This window comes from Schistocerca americana, chromosome 7 (assembly GCF_021461395.2).
Source record: "Schistocerca americana isolate TAMUIC-IGC-003095 chromosome 7, iqSchAmer2.1, whole genome shotgun sequence".
NCBI classification, from domain to species: Eukaryota; Metazoa; Arthropoda; class Insecta; order Orthoptera; family Acrididae; genus Schistocerca; species Schistocerca americana.
The window spans coordinates 546531591-546555595 of NC_060125.1; the positions used below are offsets into that span (position 1 = coordinate 546531591).

Genomic DNA, 24005 nt, shown 5'->3' on the forward strand with positions numbered 1-24005 from the left:
GTCATAGTAAGTCAAACTTCCTGGCTGATAAAACCAGGTGTCAGATCTGGTCACAAACTCAGAATATTGCCTTGATTAGGTAATGTTATTGTTGACAGAGTTATCACATATCTGAATAGCTCGTATACAAAGCACAGTGAAGTGTGTAGCAGAATGAGTTCCCACTGTACTACATTCCATTCTTGTGTAGAGTACAGGAAGAAAGAGTGCTTAAAAGCCTCTGTGCATCTTACAGTTGGTCTGATCTTGTCTACACAGTCCCTGCAGGATCAATATATAGGGGGATGTGGTGTATTTCTAGATTTTTTGGTTATTTATTTTTCTCAAAACTTTGTAAGTAGGTTTTAGTGGGATCATTGACCTCTATCTTCAGGTTTCTGCCAGTTGAGGTTTTTCAGTATTTTTGGGACATTCTCCCATAAACAAAAAAAAACCCTGTGAACATTTATGCAGGGCTTTGTATACATTCAATATTCCCTGTTACTCATATTTGTGCCACATACTTGGTCAGTATTAAGTTATAGCATGTACATTCTGCAGCAGAGTGAAAGATTCATTATGACACATAGTAACAGTTAACAAATTGCAATAGCACAGCTTTGTAACTACTAAGAAATACAATTCTTTAGGCTTATTGAGGGGAGAAAAAAAGATAAATAATCTTGCACATATGGTTATTTCCTCTGAAGTGATACTGTAGCATTATCTTCCAGTTATATGATGACTTCTCTTGGTAAAGATTAGACAACACACAAATTTTTTACTGTTATCAGACTGACTACTTCTTGCTCTTTCCTTGATTTTATTTTCTAATATGCCAACTGCCTATTTTGGTTGGTTTTAAAGAGTGTTTCTTAATGCTTTTTACTAGCACCTAGGTTGTTTTGATGGGACAGAGTAGGTAATGATTTGAACAAGAACCCAATATCTGGATGTGAACTATTCTGTGCTACTGGAACAAACACACAAGACAATGTGTTCCATTATCCCATATTTTTTGGTGAAAGGGTAGTAGTACTTTGCAATAGTTGTGTTAATTACTACATTTGTAATCAACTAATGAAGTGTTGAGAGTGATACTGTCATCAACATATAACTTTGTGCAGAAGAGTAAGCAGATTGAAACACTAATGTCACACTAATTTCCACATCATAAAATGAAAAACCTTTTAAAAAATTATTAACTTTTCAAGTATTGAAAGCCCATTGTTAAATGTAAATAATAGAAGGAGTACAGATAATGCTGACCACATAGTTGAAGCATTGATAGACACATAAACAAAATGTTGCTAAGCTTTCAGGTGAATAAACATCACAAACCCAATCACTGATAATTACTGACTTCAAACCACAACTGAACATATAACTGTCTTGCTTGATCAACACTAGCAATCAATAGTACAAAGACTCTACTTGTATATTAACAACACCAACCATTTCATAGATTGTCTGAAATCTGTACCTGTCCCACTCCCATCACACACCATTTCCCATCACCATTTGATGCCACTCCCATCCATACCATCAAATCCCATGTACAAGATCTATCTGTTGCTGAACATTACCTCAACCAGCACCCATCTGATTCCAAGCCTATGATGTCCTTCCTGCTTACCTTATACTTATGAAAAATTACTTTACCTTTAAAGGGAGGTGTACAAATAGGTCAGGGGCACAGCCATGCGAAGAAAGATCGCTCCTTCCTATGCCAACTTTTTCGTGAGAAGCTTGGAGAAGCTTTCCTGGGATACCTAATCCTTCAGCCCCTGGTTTGGTTTAGATACACTGATGACATCTTTGCCATATGGACTCATGATGAGGCTGACCTGTTAAAATTTTTGGAGTGTCTAGATGCATTCATCCAGTTAAATTTCACATGGTCTTATACTGAACCCCATGCCACTCTCTTTCATGTTATCTCATCTTCACTGAGGATCAGCTACATGCTTCTGTTCATGTTAAGTCTACAAACAAACAACAGTACTTGCATTTTTACAGTTCCCATCCTTTCCACACCAAATGTTCCCTGACATATAGCCTTGGCGTTTTAGGCAAACATATATGTTCAAATGCACCGTCTTTATAACAGTACACCACTATTCCCACCTCAACCTTCACTGTAGGTAATTACCTCACCAATCTAGATCAAAAGCAAATTTCCTGAGCTACCACATCCAATCCTGGTACTGCTGATCACTCCTAAAACCACCTTCGGAGTACGCCTCTTGTCACTGAGGACTATCCTGGCCTCGTAAGTATTAATCAGGTACTTTGACAAGGCTATGACTTTCTAAAATCTTGCCCTGAAATAAGGTCCATTCTGTCTGACATTTTGCCTGTCACACCTAGAATAGCTTTTCATCATCCCCCATTCTCTACAATATCCTAGTCAAATGCCATAATTCCATCCTTGCTGTAAGATTTGCCCCATGGTTCCTCATACCACTACCTGTACCAGCCTTGTACGATATGTTTCACCTTTAAGCTCTCAGGTTTTCATACCTCATCTGATGCAATCCCCAACAATCAGTCTCTCCTTCTCATCTTGTTCACTAAGTGTACCCTGACCTGGGGTTATGGGCAACGTCTGTGTAAATCTTGCCATGGCCTGAACTTCACAAGCCCTTTACTTCATCCCTCTTCTTTTCCCTTCAATCTTTCTGCCAGGAGGAGGAGCCACTGACTCCAAAAGCTTGCATATTTCCATAACTTCTGTAAGTGTTTTCTCGTACCACTGATTGATATAAAAATTTAATTTATTTGATTCCTCTTTGAAGAAAAGAACTTGGATTATTAGTAACAAACATTTTCATGAGACATAATACCTCTTTCTTATACATTCACTTGAATTTAATTTGTTTTCTCATATGCTCATGTTCACTAAAAAAATATATATATATTAAAGTGACACAGCTTATCGTTCAACTTTCTTCATGTTCTGCCATATTTCGTTAGAACCAGTAAACAGTGTAGACAAACAGAATTTTATGGATATGCCAAAGGTACTGTCCTTGTGAAAGAAAATCTAGATGTACTTGACAATGGCCATAAAGGCCAAAACAGTCTGTCTTAAATAAAGATTAATTATTATAAGCAGCTATTTGGTGCATCTATTCTAATAATCACGTCATTATCAGACATATATTATAGTGCTGGCCCTAAAGAAGAAAAAAATAAAAAAGAAAGAAAAAGCTTACTATTTATCAAGTGATACTTCTTATTAATCCCTTGTGATTCTTATCATAAAAATGTCACATACTATGAAATGCACTGTTTATCTTTCATGTTTCCAGTTAAATGAACACCGCGCAAACATAAAAAACTAAAACATTATCACCATGGCTATTTCTGCTGAATGAATTTTTTCCCCTTCTTTGGAAATAGCCCATAAAAGGAAATCTATTGTTATAATCTTACTTTTTCTCTGCTTTAAATAAATCTATTGACATCTCAATTATTATGATAAAATGCCTTAAAATATATTAATTTAAATAGCTAGATAAAAATCTACTTATCAGGTGGCAACAGGAGAACAAACATACAAAGGCATTTAAATGTGCAAGTTTTCGGAGTCAGTGGCTCCTTCTGGCCATAGGGTTGAAGGAGAAGGAAGAGGGGTGAAAGAAGAGGAGTAGTGAGGTTTAGGAAATAGGGAGAGTACAGAAAAGTTGCCTGGTTCAGGGGAGACTTCCCGAATGGGATGAGAAGGAAAGACCGATTGTTGGGGACTGCACTGGATGAGATTTGAAAACCTGAGAACTTAAAAGTGGAGGATAGTGTAATACACAAGATAGGTTTAGTGCCAAAACAATGTGCATGAATTAATTAGTGCAGAAAGCTAAGAGCATTGTTTGTGGCAGAGGTGGGGGTGGGGATAGAAAATAAAAGATACAGAAAACTAAAAGGGTGTGAAGAAATGAAGAGTTATTGTTAAGAAATTCTGAGACCAAAGAATTTAACATAAATTAAGACCAAATGGGTGGCAAGAACCAAGAACATGTAATGCCAGTTCCCATCTGGGGAGTTCTGAGAAACTGGTGTTTGGGGGAAGACTCTAGACAGCATGTGTGGCAAAACAGGCACTGAGGTCATGACAAATGTTGTAGAGCATACTCTGCAGCAGGATATTACATGTTCCCAGTTGAACCCTCTGCCTCTGCTCATTCATCCTAACAGATAACTTGGTGGTAGTCATGCCAGTGAAAAACATTGAACAGTGTTTATATAACAGCTATTATGACATGGGTTGTTACACTGGTGGCTCTCCCTTTGGCAGGGCCATTTACAGGACTGATACAGGTGGTGGGAGGGTGCACAGGCAAGTCTTACAGTGGGGACAATCACACGGGTAGCAGGCAAAGGGTAGGGAAATGGGTGCAGAAGGAATAAAGGGTCTTACAAGCATACTGCAGAGATTGGAAAGATGACAAAAGCTATTTGGGGTTTGGTGGACAAAATGTTGGACAGAATGGACCTCATTTCAGGTCATGATTTTAGGAAGTCATAGCCTTGTCCAAGTAACTGATTAATATGTTCAAGATCAGGATAATACTGAGTGAGAAGAGATATACTCCTAAGTTTTTTCTTGAAAGTATCAGCAGTGCCAGGATTGAATGTGATGTCCTAGGAAATCTGCTTTTGAACTAAGCTGGTGGAGTAATTACATCCAGTGAAGTCTGAGGTCAGAATGATGGTGTATTACTGTAAGGAGTCTGCATCTGAAGATATATGTTTGCCTCAAATGTCAAGGCAGTATGGGAGGCAACATTTGACATGGAAAGGATGGAAACTGTCAAAATATAAGTACTTGCTATTTGTTAGTTTGTTTAGTGTGAACAGAATTGTCTAGCTGACCATCATTGAGGATGAGGTCAACATCATGAAAGTGGCATGGCATTCAGAATAGGATCATATGAAATTTAACAAGATAAAAGTATTTAGACACTCCAAAAATTTTAAAATGACAGCTCCCCGTGAGCTCATAAGGCAAAGATGTCATCAATGTATCTAAACCAAACCAGAAGCTGAAGGTTTTGGATCCCAGGAAAGCCCCCTCCAAGTGATGCATGAGAAGGTTGGCATTGCAAAGCGCCATCCTGGTTCCGTGGTCTTGCCCCTGGTCTGTCTGTATGTCTGGCCTTCAAAGGTAAAGTAGTTGTTGGTAAGTGCAAAGTTGACCAAGATGAGCAGGAAGGACATCATAGGTATGGAATCAGGTAGGCACTGACTGAGGAAATGTTCAGCAGCAGATCAACAATGTAGATGGGTGGATGCTGGTATAGAGGGAGGTGGCATCAATGGTGAGAAGCAAGGTGTGTGGTGGGAGTGGGACAGACACGGATTCCAGATGATCCAGGAAATGGTTGGTGTCTTTAATATAGGGGGGAATTCTTTGCGCTAGATGTTGCAGGTGTTAATCAATAAAGGCAGATATTCATTCAGTGGGTGCTCTGAAGCCAGAAACAATGGGACTGCCAGCATAATTGGATTTGTGGATCTTAGGAAGAAATATTGAGGTGCCTGGTTTTCATGGAGAAAGAAGTTCTATGGGTTGAGATATTAGTCCTTGTGAGGGGCTCGAGGTTTTAAGGAGGGGCTGCAGGTTAGTTTGTGTCACATGGATGGGATCTTCATGGCAGATGCTGTATGTAGAGGTGTCAGACAGCTGGCATAGACCTTCACTTACATACTCCAATTGGTCAAGTATCACAGTGGTAGAGCCCTTATCTGCTGGGAGGATAATTATGGAGTAATCAGTTTTTAGGGAATGAAGAGCCTGGAGCTCTGCAGAGCATAGGTTAGGGTCTTGTTGTAGGGTCCTGAGAAATGGTTGTGGAACAATGTTGGGAAGACTTGTAAGCAATGACTTTAAGGTAGTGGGTTGGATTAAGTTGATCTTCATGGTGGGAACTGTGTAAGTCAGGGTTCAATGTCAGTTTTGTTGTTGGAAAGATTTTGGGATTGGGTTTCAAAGTGATTTTTGCAGTTGAAATTATGTGTTAAGGAAAGTAGGTCCTTCATCAAAAAAGCATGATTAAATGCAGGTTTAGAGCTGAAAGTGAGATGTTTGTGTAATATAGATATTTCAGGAGGGGAGAGGGCCTTAGATGAGAGGTGGAGAACACTGTACTGTTGTGACAGGTTCTTGTGATAATGAGCTATCACTGCTGTGGGTGACAGAGCTGAAGACTGGGGGATTTAAGAAGCTTGTCCAAGCTCGGTTTCTATGTTGTGGCTGTTTAGGGAGCCACAGAGGGACAGAAAGTGAAACACCACTGTTGAGGTAGTTTAGGAGAAGGTGGAATAGCTTTTTGAGGTGAAGGCTGGCATATTGTTGCAGTTAGAAGTTGGCTTGGTAGACAATACCATTCAAGAAAACATGAGGGATAGATTTCTGCAGGATGTAGAAGAAGGAGAAGAGTATGCTGGAGCGGAAGTTGGCAGATGAGGCATACAGGTCACAGATTAGCCAGGTACATGCAAGAGATTGCGGTATTTGAAACTACAAAAGGGACTGGCATAGAGTAGGATTGCATCCAGAAACATGAACTTTCATTATTAGGTGTTTGGGAGTAACTACCAGGGATAAGCAGATTTCAAAAAGCAGAATGTGGGGCCATAGTTTTGATAGCAGACTTCTGTTTGCAGTAAACCTACTAACAAACACCATACTTAAATTTTGACAGTTTCCATAATTTCCATGTCAAATGTCGCCTCCCGTACAGTCTTGGCATTCAAGGAAGACATATTTGTTTGGATGCAGACTCTTTAAAGCAATATCATTCTCGCCTCAGCCTTCACTGGATGCAATTACCCCACCTGCCTAGTTCAAAGGCAGATTTTCACACCATCACACCCAGATCTGGTACTGCTGATACTTCCAAAATAAAGCTTAGGAGTACACCTCTTGTCACTCAGTATTATCCTGGTCCAACTAGAATAGCTTTTCATTGCCCCCCAAGTCTCTACGATATCCTTGTCAGACTCTTTTCTCCTTCTGCACCCATTTCCCTACCATATGGTTTCTACCCATGTGACCATCCCCACAGTAAGACTTGCTGCATGCACTCTCCTACCCCCCACCTATACCAGCACTGTAACTAGCAAAACATATATTATCAAATGGAGAAGAGCCACTTGTGATATGACCCATGTTATATACTAGCTATGTAAACACTTTTCAGACTTTTACATGGGCATGACTATCACAAAGTTATCAGTTAGGATGAATGGGCATAGGCAGAGGATGTGTATGGCAGTACACAATGTCCTGCTGCAGAGCATGCTCTACAACATGACAGTTGGGACGTCAGTGCCTGTTTCACCACACATGCCATCTTGATTCTTCCCCCAGACACCAGTTTCTCAAAACTCCACAGGAGGAAACTGGTGTTACAACACGTCTTTGGTTTTTGCCACCCACCTGGCCTTAATTTATACAAAGTCCTTTGGTCTCAGCATTTCTTCACAGTAGCTGCTCGTTTCTTAACTCCCTTTTAGTTATTTGAGTCTTTCATTATCTGACCTGTTGATTCCCCCTTCCCCTCCACCCCACTCCCTCCTCCTCCTCCTTCCTCTGCCACAAACAATGTACTCAGTTTTCTGCTCTTATTACCTGAGTTTTCAAATATTGTCCAGTGCAGTTCCCAACAATGTCTTTCCTTATCATCCCGTCTGATGAGTCTCCCTTGACCCAAGGTTCTGGATGACTTTTCCGAACTCTCCCTATTTCCTAAACCTCACTAGTCCTTTTCCTTTGCCTCTTTTCCTTCTCTTTCAGTCCTTGTGCCAGAAGGAGAAGCCACTGGCTCCAAAAGAGTCTCATGCCAGTGCTTGGTGACTAATTTTTTAGCTATCCAATTACATTATGTTTTTTTTTTTAAATATTGCATTTCAGTTGAAACTGTCAAAACTCTGCTGCAAAAACATCACACAATTCTACCATCATTTTCTTGCACCCACTTTTCTCATGTCCCATAGTTTTTGTAGAATGTTAAATACCTAATCACTTGAAATACCTGCACTCTTTCCTATCCCACGGAGCTTTGCATGGTAGTCAGCCAATACAATACCACATGTTACATAAAATTTAAACAAACACTCATGCACCTTGGTTACAGTATAGTCACACTTGTAGCATAGAAAATTGTGTTCACTCTTGCAGGTTTATAGCAAAAATGAAACATTCACTGAAAGTATCCAAATGATGTAGGCATTCAAGCAAAATTTGAATTCATTGGTGTTGTGATATGCTACATGTTCATCAGGTGTGTAGATGAATTTGTGGCAATCAAAGTCTGCCATTACTCCTTCATTTCGATAGATAGCTGGTTAGTCATGTTTCCAACATGAAATGTTCTCTAGTAGTGGCTGTACAGATATTAGACGATATAGATAATTTCATATATGACCCTAGTTTTCGTCAATGTGGTGTGCATTTTTACAAGATTTCCCTTACTATTTCTTGAAACTCTGAAAAGCACAGTATTTTATCCACATGTTGTAAATATAACAATACCTTGAAGTAGGGGTTCTTATAACTATAATGTAAACAGGCAATTTTGTTTTTCCATACTACTACAATTCTGTAGTTTGTAAGTTGTAATCCTTATATTTGGACAGTATTTTGTTAATAAACTTCATAGCCATGTAATACAGGGTATTTTCAAATGAGCCTTGTCTCTGACAAGGCAGCATTTAGCCTAATCTATGCCTTGCTTCATAAGTACGTGTAAAAGAATTTCATTCCAAAAGTTTTCTTAAACTCAAACAAGAGTATTTCATATGTAAACAGAAAAGGAATTGTTATTAAGTCAAGACTTTTGAATAATAGTTTACATGATTGCATCTTGTTCATTCTCAGCATAGTTGTTAATTTTTTTTACACTCTACACTCTGATGAGGTTTGCTTTTTCAGTACACCAAAAAAATATGCCTTAGCTAACAACTGATATAAAATAAACACAACAAACAATTTCACTAACAGTTAAGTCTGTTACATAATTTAGAACACTGATTGCATTAACAAAACTGTTTTATAACCCCCTCCCCCGAAAAAAATCTGTCTTCACACACACACACACACACACACACACACACACACACTCACAGAAAGGGGAGAATTATGCTGCCACAAAAATTTTTGGTCATTTGCTGAATACCACTAAAAGTCCGACAAATAGCCAACCAACATTTAAAAGCAAATTAAAAGAATTTCTGAATGACAACTTCTACTCAATAGATGAATTTTTAGATATGAAGTAGTAACTGAAAAAAAATTATTTATTATTTTGTGTAGAGAAAACCTACATTAAAGTGACACTTTCCACATCATTACGAAATGTTGTATTCATGGTCTATGTATGTACACACACACACACACACACACACACACACACACACCATGTAAACTGAAATACATGCAAAATTGAATACTCAACAGCACAGACTGAAGTCAAAGATCATAACTCATCGTAGGAGTAGTTTGTTTGATAGGAAGATGTGTAGAGGAGTCAGATGCTTGGGCTACATTGAAGGAACTGTTATGCAAGGTTGTGTGGTCAGCTGTTTCATGTCCAGTCCCTAAGGGAGACATGGCTGGACCTTTTCTCAGAGACTAGTTGAAGTTGAAAATGTGAATGCCAGCTAGCAGTCCTGCAGCTAATCAGGGAGGCATAGGCATCAACCTGCAAGGGAAAGAAGGACCTCTAGCAAGCATGCTTGTCCATGCTGAGGTAGAAGTAGCGGGACAGTGGTGGACAGGCTGCCCTCCTTGTTGATAGGAGCTGTGACGTTGTCTTCATCAGTGCTGTTCAGAATCTGAAAGGAGTAAATGTGGGTAATGTAGGTGGAAGACTGGTCATCGTGAGGCCAAACGGGCACAGCTAACACAAAGATCATGCTGTTGCAGAGCTGAATAGAGAGATCCGTGTCACAGAAATTGGAGATGTTGACTGTGAAGACAACTGCACTGACACACATGGGCTGTGAGGACACAGGAGAATCATGAAGCTGATTATCACTGCTGGAGAACCTTCACACACAGCACTTGTGTTGTGTTGTGCACTGGGAGAGATAGAAGCTTGGATTGAATTGTCATTGCTTGCAGCAAGAACCATGTCGTCTGTGTGCTCCTGAGTCAAATCTGTGATCCAACATGGTTAATAGAAACTGTTTGATGACTCCAATTGAGAAGGATGTCCACTGTGTTATTAGCATGCCTGTGTACCCTAAGCAGATCAGAATATGGAGGTTGGAGGGCCACCTGGACTGTGTTACTGCGTAGCATGGCATACTTGTAGTTTGCCAGATCGCTATGTATGAACACCCATGGCAGGGTGTGAGGATGTGGGGCCAGCATGTGTATAGTAGCGATGTGCGAGCAGGTGCACTCAGCTAGAGCAGAAAATACATCCAGAGATGGGAGTTTGGTGTTCTCAGTGAACTCTGCAGATAGCAGTAGAGGCTCACCATAGCGGTTATCAGTGAAGGAGGCATTCAAGTCAATTTCGTGAGCTGTGTGGATGCCAAGTAAGACCAGGACCTCTGACCAAGGGTCACTGTGGGATATGAATTGCTTTAAGTGTACGGTGTGAACATTCAACTTGTTCATTGCTCTGCGGGTGGTGCACAATTGTAAGGAAGTTATTGACACTGTGCAAGATACATACCGAGCGAGGTGGCGCTGTGGTTAGCAAACTGGACTTGCATTCTGGAGGATGATGGTTCAGTCCCACAACTGGCCATCCTGATTTAGGTTTTCCATGATTTCCCTGAATTGCTTCAGGCAAATGCCGGGTTAGTTCCTTTGACAGGGCATAGCTGACTTCCTTCCACATCCTTCCCTAATCCAATGAGACTGATGACCTCACTGTTTAGTCTCTTCCCCCAAGTCAATCCAATCAAATCCAAGACACACAATTTGGTGAAGAGCAGAGAATCAAAGTGGCATTCCAGGTCAGTAGTGATGGAAGAGGAACATCTAAACCACGAAATCCATACAGAAACAAAGGGATGTGTGACAATCAGCCTTGATGTCCAGAAGAGGATCAGTGTCAACCCATCTGGTTACCTGATCAATGGCCAAAAGGATATATCTGAACCCTCCAGATGAGGGAATGGGTTCCATGATGTCAACATGCATGTGTTGAAGGCATGCTGAGCCAAACAAAAGGTTCTATAATAAGGTGGGTTGTAGTCTTGGTGTTTGGGTGTGGTAGATCATATGTAGCCAAGCAAACTATCCAGTGGAGTCAGAAGTAAGGGGCAGAGGTTGCTTGAGGAAACAGGAAGGCAGCAGGAAACCATGATCATCCCGAGTTAAGATCATGTTGCAGATTTTGAAGTTTTGCATCATCTACTTGGATATGAGCCAGTTCATCCACGTCTAATGGAGAAGAGATGGCAGTTCACTCACAACAGGTAATCCACAGCCATGTTGTCTGCCCCTCTGATATACCAAATGTCAGTGGTATACTGGCTAATCAAGTCCATGTGGCAGACTCTCCATGGAGTGAGGTCTTGTGCAGGGTTATGAATAATGCAAGTACGTGGTTTATGATCAGTAAAAATCAAACTTCGTGCTTTTCAAAGTAGTCATGGAAGTATTGTATGGCTTTATTAACCATGAGTTACTCACAGTTGAAAGCTGACCATTTGCATTGAGAAGCAGTGAGTTTCTTCAAGAAAAATAGAGGGTTTGTGTTGTATCACCAACATGCTGTTGTAGAACTGTGCCGATCAAAGTGTCACTCACGTCAGCTGTGACAGAGATGGAAGATGCGAATGTCCAGTAGCGGGTGCACAAGTGTGACAGTGTTCAAAAGTGCAGTCTTATGTGCATTGACACTTGAAGCATTCCATCTGACCACTGTACCTTCCATATCCCAGAAGTGTTCTTGCCCACCAAGGTGTCCATCAATGGGGCTGGTAGAAAAGAAGCATGAGGCATATGGTGCCAGATAAAATTTAGCATACTGAGAAATCATCATAGAATGGTCTCTGGTAATGGCAGGTCATTAATTGATGCAACATGGTCCGAAGTTGGACAGATTCCCTCCACGGTGAAGGGGTATGTCTCCACACTGTGATCAATGAGTGCTTTAAGGACATGTGTTAAATGTTGCTCAAGCTCCTTGGTGGAGGTGCAATAGATAAGAATGTAGTTGAGACAGCCATAGCAACAAGATAGGTTAAATAAATCAGAATCAGTAAATCTTTGCCAAGTCTGAGCCACATTTTTCGGGCTCTAAGGCATCCGAACAGATTGCTGTTTTGGGAACATCATTTTTGAACATAGGAATCTGATGGTAAGCTTTGTGACATTAAAAAACACTAAATACTCGAACCCTGTTAAGCAGTTGCATGAAGTCCTGAATGTAGGCGATGGGACAGTTGACCATAATAGTGCGTGTGTTAAGTTTCCAATAGTCATCACACAACCAAAAAGAACCATCCTTCTTAGGCACAAGGTGAATGGGAGCAGAGCAGTTACTGTCTGAAGGGCGTACAATGTCCGCACCTAAAAGTTCATGAATAACTGCTTTAGCATGACACTTTTTGGGGCTGAGGCATTGTTTTTTGTAATGCACAGGAGATCCTTTCATCATTGTTATCCTGTGACAAGTACCGTTAGTGATAGCACAAAGTATGCAAGCAAAGAACACAATTACGACCTTGCAAAGAGTTGGTGCAAGTAGGCAAAACATTTGAAAGAGCGATGTCACTGACCTTAGCTTGTGCAGGCAAAGGCTCTGCCGGGACCATCATGGTTGTGGAGGAAGTGAGGGTGATGTGTGTCAGCCACAAACCAGTGAGGCAGCTGAGACTGTGTTAAGCATGTGCCAGTTTCTCTGATGCGTCATTGATAAGGTTTGTGAGCTAAATCATTTTCTTCGTGTATGGCATTGATCTCAGCACATCGATTAGTGATCTCAAACAAAGTGTCAGGAGGGAACTATCAGTGTTTCACCCTCGGGTAGAGGAAGGAGAATCTTATCAAGTCTTGAAGGAGATGTAGCATTAGAAGGACTGTAGAAGCCTGGGATGTGGATGCCTGTTGTATGGTAAATCAGGGATTTCATCAGCAAATCTGGAGAGAGACCAAAGTTTTTTAGAAAATCAATTCCAAGGTCTGGACCATCAACATCTGAATGATGTGAAATGTCCAAATGAACTGCATCTGCAGTGAGAGCTGGAGCCAGAGTTCCACTGTTCTGTGAACATTAATGTGCTAGCTGTTAGCTGCACAGAGACCAAGTTCTGCAGGAATTAATTGAGTGGGGGCACAAGAGGATGGGATGATGCTGGCATCCACTCCCATATCCACAAGGAAGTTCAGGTTATTGTAGTGGTCTTAGATGTAAGAGGCATCCTCAAGTTGTGGTTACCATATTCAGTAATTGTGGACTGAACAGCAGTGTTGTGAGCAATGGCACCTAGACCAGGAACCAGCAGCATGATTACTCTGGGTGGGGAGTGAGTCAGTTGTCACTTGCACCAATTGTTGTGCTACACTGTGGTTGATTGCTCATCCAGATAGTGAGTCGGCAGGACTCGTAGGTGTTAAGAAATCCGAAGATGGCAGCGTGTGTGGTGCTGGCCACTAGGTGGCTGCATGCTACTTTGCTATGGCAAGTCAGCTCTTGTGCAACCTCTATCAGATGAGTGCATCATCAGAATAAGGGAGTGGAGCCACTGCTACCAACTTTCTCATTCTCCAGAGCAGAGCAGTAGGGAGTAGTTGCTTGTGTCTGATAATTCTGTAGGCCTGGTCTGCCATCCGAAGCTAGCTCTTCGAAGGATAGATGGATTGAGAGAGGAAGTGCAGCTGGAGTTCATGTGGATGCTTGATGAGCACAATATCCATAATGGCATCAGGCATGACTTGTCCCACCTGTGCCCGCAGGTGCCTCCACATCTGTAAAGATGATTTTTTGCCTAGATGTTCCTTGCGGATTATGTGGTGAATAGCTTCTCCTGGTGGATGCAATAGACATTTGATGATTCTTCCATTTGTTGTAGCATATTTGAGCTCTGCTGGCAGGCTCAGTAGTAGGTCACTGATCAGATCTGTGATGTAGGTGGCTGCACTGGTACCTTCCTCATAGATGGTGAAGACTCTTGATTGATGGCACCATATGAAGTGGGACGTGGCACCATATGAAGTGGGACGAAAGTGTGATGCATTACCCAATGTCACCGTAGGGAGGAGTGGGGGGAAGGGGGGGGGGGGGGGGGCAAGGCTTGTCACAAGGCTTGCTCAACACAACAGGTGCAGATGAAAACCTGTCTGTGGAGATAGAATGACCATGGCCATAGAAGGATGAAGCTGTAGATCGGAAGACTGAACAGTACCTTGCCACATAAATTTGGAATAACTGTCCTTCATCTGTTGTGGGTAAGATGCCAAGGGATGTGGTAGATGCATCAAGACAAAAGCTTGAGGTATGAATTCCTGTTTCAACTGGCATAAGCTGTGATTTGGAGTGGTAGATGGGATGTGGTAGCTGCCATACACTGCCATTTGTAATGCAGCTGTAGTATATGGGTCTAGCCATTGTGGCACATACAAGCTTAGGTTCATTGAATGAAGGCAGTGCGACTTGCAGATACAAAATCAGGTGAAACTGGTACTTACACTATCGATGTTGGCTGTGCTTCACAGTCAAAATCCAATACGTAGGGATGAAAATCAAGGTCCAAAGTACTACACAGTAGGCGATACATTTTCTATTGGTTGATAATGAGTAACAATAATACATGAAACAAAACTAATAATTCTGAAACAGAACTAATAATTCACCAATGAAAACTGATTCTGGGTCACCACTGTGGATGATATCTGTCTATGCTCAATGGAGGTACGAGAAGACACCACTTTAAATACAGAATGTGTGTTATTGTTGAAGTAACACAACATGTAAACTGAAACACATGTGAAACAAAAACACAAGCGCATTGACAGAAGTCAAAGATCACAACTCATCACAGGAGTAGTTTGTTTTATTATCGATAGTCACCACATATATAAAATTTTGTTTGATCTTGGAATGGACACTTTGTGTTTATTTAAGGCTCCATTTCATGGCATTATTATTTATACAAGTTTCAAATTCTTAGACAGTTTGTTTGGTATTTTGTGCTAATTCTTTGTTGGTTCTGCAGCAGATTTGATTTTGAGTCATCTTTATACAAAGTAATTTGAGTTTATCTTCCATTATCTCTCATGTCATTCATGAAATAAAGGAACAATAACAGGCCCAGTATCACTCACTGGCATATGCGTGCTTGTATCATTTTTCCAATTTGTCCATGCTTTCTAACCTTTTTGTTGTATAGCTACCTCTGTTTTCTACTTTTGAAATAAGATGAGAACCAGCTTAAAGATTTTCCATGGAAACCATAAACAGCCATTTTTTATGCAGAATTAGGGCCACAGTACTATAAGAATGGAGTTTGGGAGGATTACATTTTAAGATTCAAAAATTCTGGTATTCTACTGATGACAATAATTTAGAATAGAGACATCGTTTTAATTAGAGTGTTTTCAATAAGGTGAGATATTATCTGGAAAGGTGACACTAAGGGCCTTCAAATGAGGCACATTGCACTGAGGTGAAAAAAGTGATGGAATAGCAATACACACATTTACAACCGTGGCATTATCATGTACACAAGGTATAAAAGGGCAGTGCATTGGGAAAGCTTTCATTTGTATTCAGGTGATTCCTGTGAAAAGGTTTCCGATATGATTATGGCCACATGACAGGAACTAACAGACTTTGAACATGGAATGGTAGTTGGAGCTAGACACATCAGTCATTCCATTTCATGAATCGTTAGCGAATTGAATATTTGAAGATTTCATGCATAACCTCTCACCATGGACAGCACAGTGGCCAATGAACTTCACTTAATGATAGAGAGCAGAGGCATTTGTGTAGAGTTTTCAGTGCTATCAGACAAGCAACACTGCATCAACTAACTGCATAAATCAATGTGAGACATATGATGAACATATCTGTTAGGATAGTGTGACAAAATTGGGGTTATGGGCTATGGCAGCAGCCAATGAGAGTACCTTTGCTAACAGCATAGCATTGCTTGCTGCACCTCTCCTAGGCTTATAACCACATCAGTTGGACCCTAGATCACTTTAAGACCATGGCCTAGTTATACGAGTCCCAATTTCAGTAGGTAAGAGCAGATGGTAGGGTTTGAGTGTGGCGTGCACCAAAGTTGTCAACAAGGCACTGTGCAAGCTAGTGGTGGCTCCAAAGTGGTATGGACTGTGTTTACAAGGAATGGACTGGGTCCTCTGGTCCAACTGAACCAATCATTGACTGGAGATGGTTACATTCGGCAACTTGAAATCCATTTGCAGCCATTCACGGACTCCATTGTTATGGATGACAATGCACCATGTCACCAGGCAACAAGTTTTTGTGATTTGTTTGAAGAACATTATCGACAGTTCGAACAAATGATTTAGCCACCCAGATCTCTTGACATGAATCCCGTGGAACATTAATGAGATATAATCATGAGATCAGTTCATGCACCAGCAGCTCTTTAGCAATTATGTATGGCTACAGAGGCAGCATAGGCAGCATGGCTCAATATTTCTGCAGGTGACTTCCAGCAACTTGTTGAGTCCATGTCATATTGTGTTCTGCATATGTTACGCAAAAGGAGGTCTGAAATGATATTAGCAGATATCCCATGATTTTTATCATCTCTGTGTAGTTTTAAATCCACTATTAAGGGTTTGAATTGAGAAGTGTACTTTGTTGTCATGAATTATAATTTTTTTATATTTCTTTCAATAAAACTTTTGTCAATAATGAAGTTCTGAAATATACAGCTTAAATAAGAAATTGTAGGTTTCACATGTGCATGATTTATGTATTATCTGTAAAACTGAGTAGAAAAGGAGAAAAAAGTGTTTATTTTAGGAGTGGGTTATAGCAAATCAGGCACTCCATCTTGCTACATTTCAATCTGATTTCACTGCCATCAAAATATTCATTAGCAATCTTCAAAAGAGATAGATTCTAAGTATGTATTTTTGTTTATAAGTGAGCAAATTATTTAAAACTGAATCTACTTCCTTTACAGCTTGAGAAAAGTGAAGATGGACCAACGAAAACTCATGGATAATGCCAACACGATAACTGATATGGCAAAGGTAGAAACAATTATTTTATTGGTTGTCTTAGATAACTCTTAAAGGAAAATAAATCAGTCTGTGCAAGTAAACTGAATGCACAGAAGTAGTCTGCTGAAAGTCTAATGTAAAACTAGAATTGAAGCTGGAGAGCATTAAAAAGTATAAGCAGTCATGTCATATTTTCTTTCAGTTGCCCCATCTGCTGGGAAGCACTAGTGTGTATTTCAAGAATTTTCATTTCAAAAACATTCATTCATTCATTCATTTGCATATCATGTTCCATCAATCCCATCACAAAAGAGAGACTTCACAGATGTGGAGTGAGTCAAGTTGTACATTAACAGGCAGAAGCAGACACAGCAGGCTACTTCTGTAAAGTATATTAACTACAAATTACGAGTAGTGTTAATCAGATCATACTGATAATTATCAGGAAACTCCTAAATTACTCGATATGCACTTGTGTATATTAGGAAAATCACAATTACTTCCACAAAAAAAAAAAAAAAAAAAAAAAAAAGCATCCTCTTTTCGTCTAATACATCAAAGTAAGCATTTGTGTAAACTTACATGGATGATTATTAGCTGTCCATATACAGGCGAAGGGAAGATCTGTTCAATACAAGGATTAGAATTTGCAGAATTTACATCCCAGAGTCTCAATATTCTGATAAATTATAAAACAAGTAGATAAAGACATATTTTAAAAAATATGAGACAGAATTTTAAGCCAATTCTCTTCAGCAATGAGCTGCCTTTCCTTTCTAATCATCCCAAAACTATCCCTGTTTCCTCCACAAGGAAGGAATCAATAGTTCCAGAAGCTAATGAGTGGATATACTTGCACTATATGTCTATTAGGCCCTACTAAACATTTCACCTCCTCACAGTAAATTCTGACCAGTAGTTGCTTTGTGACTCTTTCTTCTAAGCCAACAGTTACTTTACTGGCACAGGTATACTGCAGTGTGAAAGAAAAGTTCACAGTAAAATAAAGTAATTGTTCGGAGCCAAAAAGAAAAAATGATGTTTTGCACAACTAATTTACTATGCATGCAGGTTAACGCAAATAAAGGGCAGTGGCCATATAGTAACACAGGTATGGTGATATTGATACACAGTGGTGGAAACTTCTGCAATAGTTGGTTAGTTCAGTTGGCTGTATAATAATTCCAGTCTCAGGATGCTGAAGTGTAACTTCACTGTAGAAGTCTCACACATAAATGTATTCAACTTGTATGACAGTCAGAGTTGTGCACTTCATTATCCAGCAGTCAATAAATATAATGGTATCATCTAGGGAAGCATCAGTTGTACTGGAACGTGGTATCTGCTGACTCACAGAAAATGAGAGTGAGCTGAATGCCACTTAGTCTTAAATTGGCCAGCTAGCAGATCTCACATGCTTGATCAACTGTGGCTGCTGTTCCTTCCTTTCTGGCAGTGCCCTCGCTGGCTGTAAATGTAATTACACTTGTTGATAATGTGACGTCTTCCATTGATACATCTGGTGGGAGTGCAAGATTTCTCCATTTTCACATCTCCACAGAGAGCAGAAGCTGGCCAGTCTGATGCATGGGTGGACAGTGAAGTGGCAGTGGACAGTTGCTTGAGGGAGCCCCTGTGATAAGGTGTGATGTTCTGGTCCCCAGGTAATGGTGGTGAAATTGGAGCTAGAGGCTCCAGAGGTGGTGTGGAAACTTCAGAAGCAGACTGCACCTATCCTGGTACCGGCAGATATGGCAGTGCCTCCAACTGATAAGAGGTCCCAGTATGAAGGCCATTGTTGCTGTGATAGCCCTACAGACAGAGGACACATCTAGCTGGGGGCCTGCAACCAACTGCACAGCACCCCATGCATAGATGGTGCCATAACCATCTGGTAGTCCTGTTGTGTTGCAATGGACTCGAATCCAACATGAGATCCACTTCTTATTCAGCTTGCTCAGGTGGCAAGAAGAAAAGATTCAGTATAGTCTGATGAGAACCCCATGCAATAATTCTACCAGACTATGAGCATTGACCTTACAAAGCTAAAAAGTTATTGAGAACTGAGTCAGATTTAGTTGATCCTACAGCTCTTTACCATTTCTGTTCCAAAAGTACAAGTGGTGTGTTCTGCTATGCCATTAAAAGCTGGACGAATGGTAGTGTCATAAATTCTTAATGTTATTGCAAGTGCAGAACTGCATGAACTCAGATGGTGTGACCTGAGGTCTGTTGTCAGTAACCAAGGTGTGAGGTGCTTCTACAATGGCAAAAACTTTTTTTTAAGGCCCCCCCCCCCCCACCCTCCCCAATGTCTTGCTAATGTTATCATCCGCTGCAACGTGATGACAGGAGGAAAATGAAGAAAGGAGTCCACCACATTTTTCCAAGGAAGGAGCTGGGGAAATCTATATGGATAAATAGTTGCTGGCCATTGAGAATAAGACTTTGGAAGGAGGACAGAATGGGGATGACTGACAAACGTGCTTGGCAGGCTGTACAGTGACAGACAACAAACGACCCATGTAACATCATCGTCCATGTGTGGCAGCTGCAGTGGACCAGCTGCAACATTCACTACTGCAGGATGCTGTCAGCTGCCAGCAGTTGTTATCTTCCTGTGCTAGTGGCAGTTGACACCTTAGCCAAATAAGTACTGGAGGCCTGATGGAGCTGTGGCTGACGACTTGGTGGGACATCCAATGCAGACATGTTGGAAGACCTGCAGGAGAAGTGGATCATGCATTAATGCTGCTGTAGCATCTCTAAAATGGTTGTAAAGTCTTCCAAGTATTCCTTTGCTTGAGTGTCCATCTAAAAACAGACTGTTCCCTGACTGTCAAAGTCTGATCTGGGTCAAGGTTCAGGCCTATGGGAAGTCAGCACTAGGCATCCATATTCGAGTATTGTGGACAGACAGTAATGTATAGAGCACTGATGCTGGTGATTGGTAGCACATTCTGGGAGCTTAGTTGAGGGCTCGATTACTGATAATAATGGCTTATGATTCATAATTAAATGGAATTTATGGCCATACAAAAAAGAAAATATGAAATTATTTCAGAATGAAAGCAACAGACAGCCTATTTTTTTCAGTTTGTGAGTAATGTCCGTGGGCCTACTTTAATGTTTTGGACACAAATGCTATAGTTTTTCAGTACCATTGGCAAGGTTGTGAGACAGGATGGCCTCAGTGCCATGCAGTGAGGCATCCATAGCTGGTGTTAGTAATAAATGGAGCTAATACATCTGTAAACAGTGCACAGACTGAAGGCATGATTTCAGGTTTTGAAATTTCTTCTGATGAGTGTCCTACCACTGAAAAAGAACCACATTTTGCAAAAATGATTCAACAGGTAGACAACAGAAACCACGAATAAGATAAACTGGGCATAATAGTTAACCTTGCCTAAAAACACTTGGTCTTCTACTGACCAGGAGAAGGGCATTTTGTATAATGCTGCAACCTAATCTTGTGTGGTCTGAAGGCTGTCTTCACTTTCACTGCAAATGTAGCCAAGGTACATAACAGAAGACAGGAAGAAAAGAACATTTTGAAATATTACACTCAAGGCCTTATAAACAAAGGCCATGAAAAGATACACACGCCCATAAATGTTCTTAGTTAGTATGCCCCATTATCAAAATTTCATCTGGATAGTTTATGCAGTGGTGGATGCCTGTAATGACCTGTTCCAAAAATTTTTGAAAAATGGCCAGCACTCTAATGACTCCAATTGGCAATGTGTTGTACTGATAGATGCCAAAGAGGGGATATTCAATACTAAAATTTTCCTGGAACCACCATCTAATGGAAGCTTACAATAAGCTTCCATGAGATCAGTTTTTAGAAAAAAGTTGACCCCCAGAAAATTTAGAAAATATTTAATCAGGGCATGGTGCAGAATGGCCCTATTTCTGCTTGTGCCTTAACTGTAGAGTTAAAATTACCAAACAAATGTAGGGAGTCATGAAGATTTTGTACCACCATGAAATGGGAGGCCCATTGGCTAAAAGAGATGGAGGGAAAACCACTTGTTGCTGTTCTAATCTGTGCAGATCTAGTTTCCCTGGATCACAGAGTGCTTTAAAGAAGTATGATGCTGCTGAAGGTTTCAACACTATGTATGTATGAAAGTTTGGAACCTTGTCTAACCTCAAACAATAATGTAAATAGAGAGCAGATGATGACTCCTGCTTGACATAGCACTGAAGGTTGAACAGAAAGCACAAAATGTTGAATAGAAAAGCCAAATGCAGAGTACGCATCCGGTACAAAAATTTTTGCTACTGTTGGGTCTGCAGCCACCAGGAAAGGCAGTTTCCAAGTAATTTGGTTACATATCACAAAAGTTGCACTTCTACATCTGCATCGATACTCCACAACCCACCATACAGTGTGTAGTGGAGGTTACCCTGTACCAATAATAGTTCCATGTGCAAATAGAGCAAGGGAAAAATGACTGTTTATGTACCTCAGTGCCAACAACCTTGCTGCAGTGGTAACACTGGTTCCCATCAGATCACCAAAGGTAAGCGCTGTCGGGCTGGGCTAGCAGTTGGATGGGTGACCATCTGGTCTGCCGAGCGCTGTTGGCAAGCGGGGTGCACTCAGCCCTTGTGATGCAAACTGAGGATCTATTTGATTAAGAAGTAGCGGCTCTGGTCTCGGAAACTGACGTACGGCCGGGAGAGGGGTGTGCTAACGACATGCCCCTCCGTACTAGTGATGTGCCCCTCCGTACTAGTGATCCCTGTGGGCTGAGGATGGCACGGTGGCTGGTCGGTACTGTTGGGCCTTCATGGCCTGTTTGGGAGGAGTTTTAGTTTTTATATGCCTCAGTATGAGCCCTAATTTCTCATATCTTATCTTCAATGTATGCTGGTGGCAGTAGTATCATTCGGCAGTCAGCTTCAAATTCCAGTTCCCTAAATTTTCTCAATGATGATCCTCCCTCCTGCCATTTAGGGATTCCCATTTGAGTTCTCAAAGCATCTCTGTAACACTTACATCTTGTTTGAATGTACCGGTGACAAATCTAGCAGCCCACCTCTGAATTGCTTTGATGTCCTCTTTCAGTCCAATTGGAACAATCCTAAACACTTCAGCAGTATTAGGTCGCACCGGTATGCTCTATGCCGTCTCCTTTACAAGTGAACCACACTTTCCTAAAATTCTCCCAGTAAAGTTACCTTCCCTACCACAGCCCTCACATGTTCATCCCATTTCATATCAGTTTTCAACCTAATGCCCAGATATTTAAATGGCATGACTGTGTCAAGCAGTACACTAAAAATGCTGCATACAAACATTACAAATTTGTTTTTCCTGCTCATCTGCATTAACATTCCCCCACATTTAGAGCTAGCTGCCATTGATCACACCAACTAGAAATTTTGTCTAAGTCATCTTGTATCTTCCTACATTCACTCAACTTCAACACCTTAGCACACACCGCAGCATCGTCAACAAACAACTGCAGGTTGCTGCCACCCCATCCACCAAATCATTGATGCATCTGGAGAAAAACAGCTGTCCTGTCACACTTCCCTGCAGCACTCCTGATGATAACCTTGCCTCTGGTGAACACTTGCTGTTGAGTGTTCTATTACTGGATTCTATTGCTCAAGAAGTCTTTGAGCCATTCAAATATCTGTGAACTTATTTCATATGCTCGTACCTTCTTTAACAGCCTTCAGTGGGCTGCTGTGTCAAATGTTTTCTGGAAATTTATAAATATGGAATCTGCCTGTTGGCCTTCATCCATATTTCGCAGAGTATCATGTGAGAAAAGTGCAAGGTGAGTTTTGCATTAGCAATGCTTTCTGATTAGTGACCATAAGCTTCTCGGTCTCAAAAGAAAATTATTATATTCAAACTGAGAATATTTTCAAGGATTCTGCAGCAAACTGAACAAATCTTTCAGTTGTTTCTCTACATCAGGAATGCTTATTACTACTTCATCCATACGGGAGTCTGTCCAATGGTCAAATAAACATATGTTTGTACAATTCTCCTGTGTGAATATTTTCTTGAACATGCAATTTGAAACTTTGGCATTCGTTCTGCTATCTTCAACTGCCACATCAGACCGATAAACAAGGGACTGAATGGAAGTCTCTGCCAGATCTTTTGCTACGGTATATGGTGGTACCTGTTGTAGGCTCCACACATAGATCTATTCACAGGTGCACAAATCTCTACTAACCTTTGCTTGTTGTCGTTTGTGCATTTTCTTTTGAACTGAAAGTGCAACAGCCCCTGCTTCCTCAGAATCTTGTGAATTTCATTATTAAACCAAGATGGGTCTCTTCCATCCTTCATCCACTTACTAAACACGTAACTCTCCAGAACACAATTTACACTATGCTTGAACTTTGCCCATAATCTCTCTACATCCATCTTACTGGAACTAATCGACGTCATTCACTTTTTTAAGTGAGATACTCAGAACTGTTTATCTGCTGTATCTAGCAGCAATACTCTCCTAGCCAACTTGACTTGACTAATTTATTAACTTTTGTAACCATAGTTGCCCCCCCCTCCCCCCTCCTCCCCTCCCCCCCTTGCCCGCCCCCCCCCCCCCCCCCCCCATGAACCATGGACCTTGTCATTGTTGGGGAGGCTTGCATGCCTCTCAGCGATGCAGATAGCCATACTGTAGCTGCAACCACAACAGAGGGGTGTCTGTTGAGAGGCCACACAAATGTGTGGTTGCTGAAGAGAGGCAGCAGCCTTTTCAGTAGTTGCAGGAGCAAAAGTCTGGATGATTGACTGATCTTGCCTTTTGACATCAACCAAAACGGCCTTGCTATGCTGGTACTGTGATTGGCTGAGAGCAAGGGA

The 24005-nt window shown here is 40.9% G+C and overlaps 1 protein-coding gene and 1 pseudogene across 1 annotated transcript in view; both read left to right on the forward strand.

Moving 5' to 3' along the window:
* LOC124623078 (small conductance calcium-activated potassium channel protein) overlaps positions 1-24005 on the forward strand; it is a 234423-nt gene that overhangs the window by 197114 nt on the left and 13304 nt on the right. Inside the window, exon 7 of the mRNA XM_047148870.1 lies at positions 17119-17188. Coding sequence (XP_047004826.1) covers positions 17119-17188 — 70 coding nt within the window. The remainder of the gene's footprint in view (positions 1-17118; positions 17189-24005) is intronic.
* LOC124623248 lies at positions 21640-21757 on the forward strand (annotated as a pseudogene).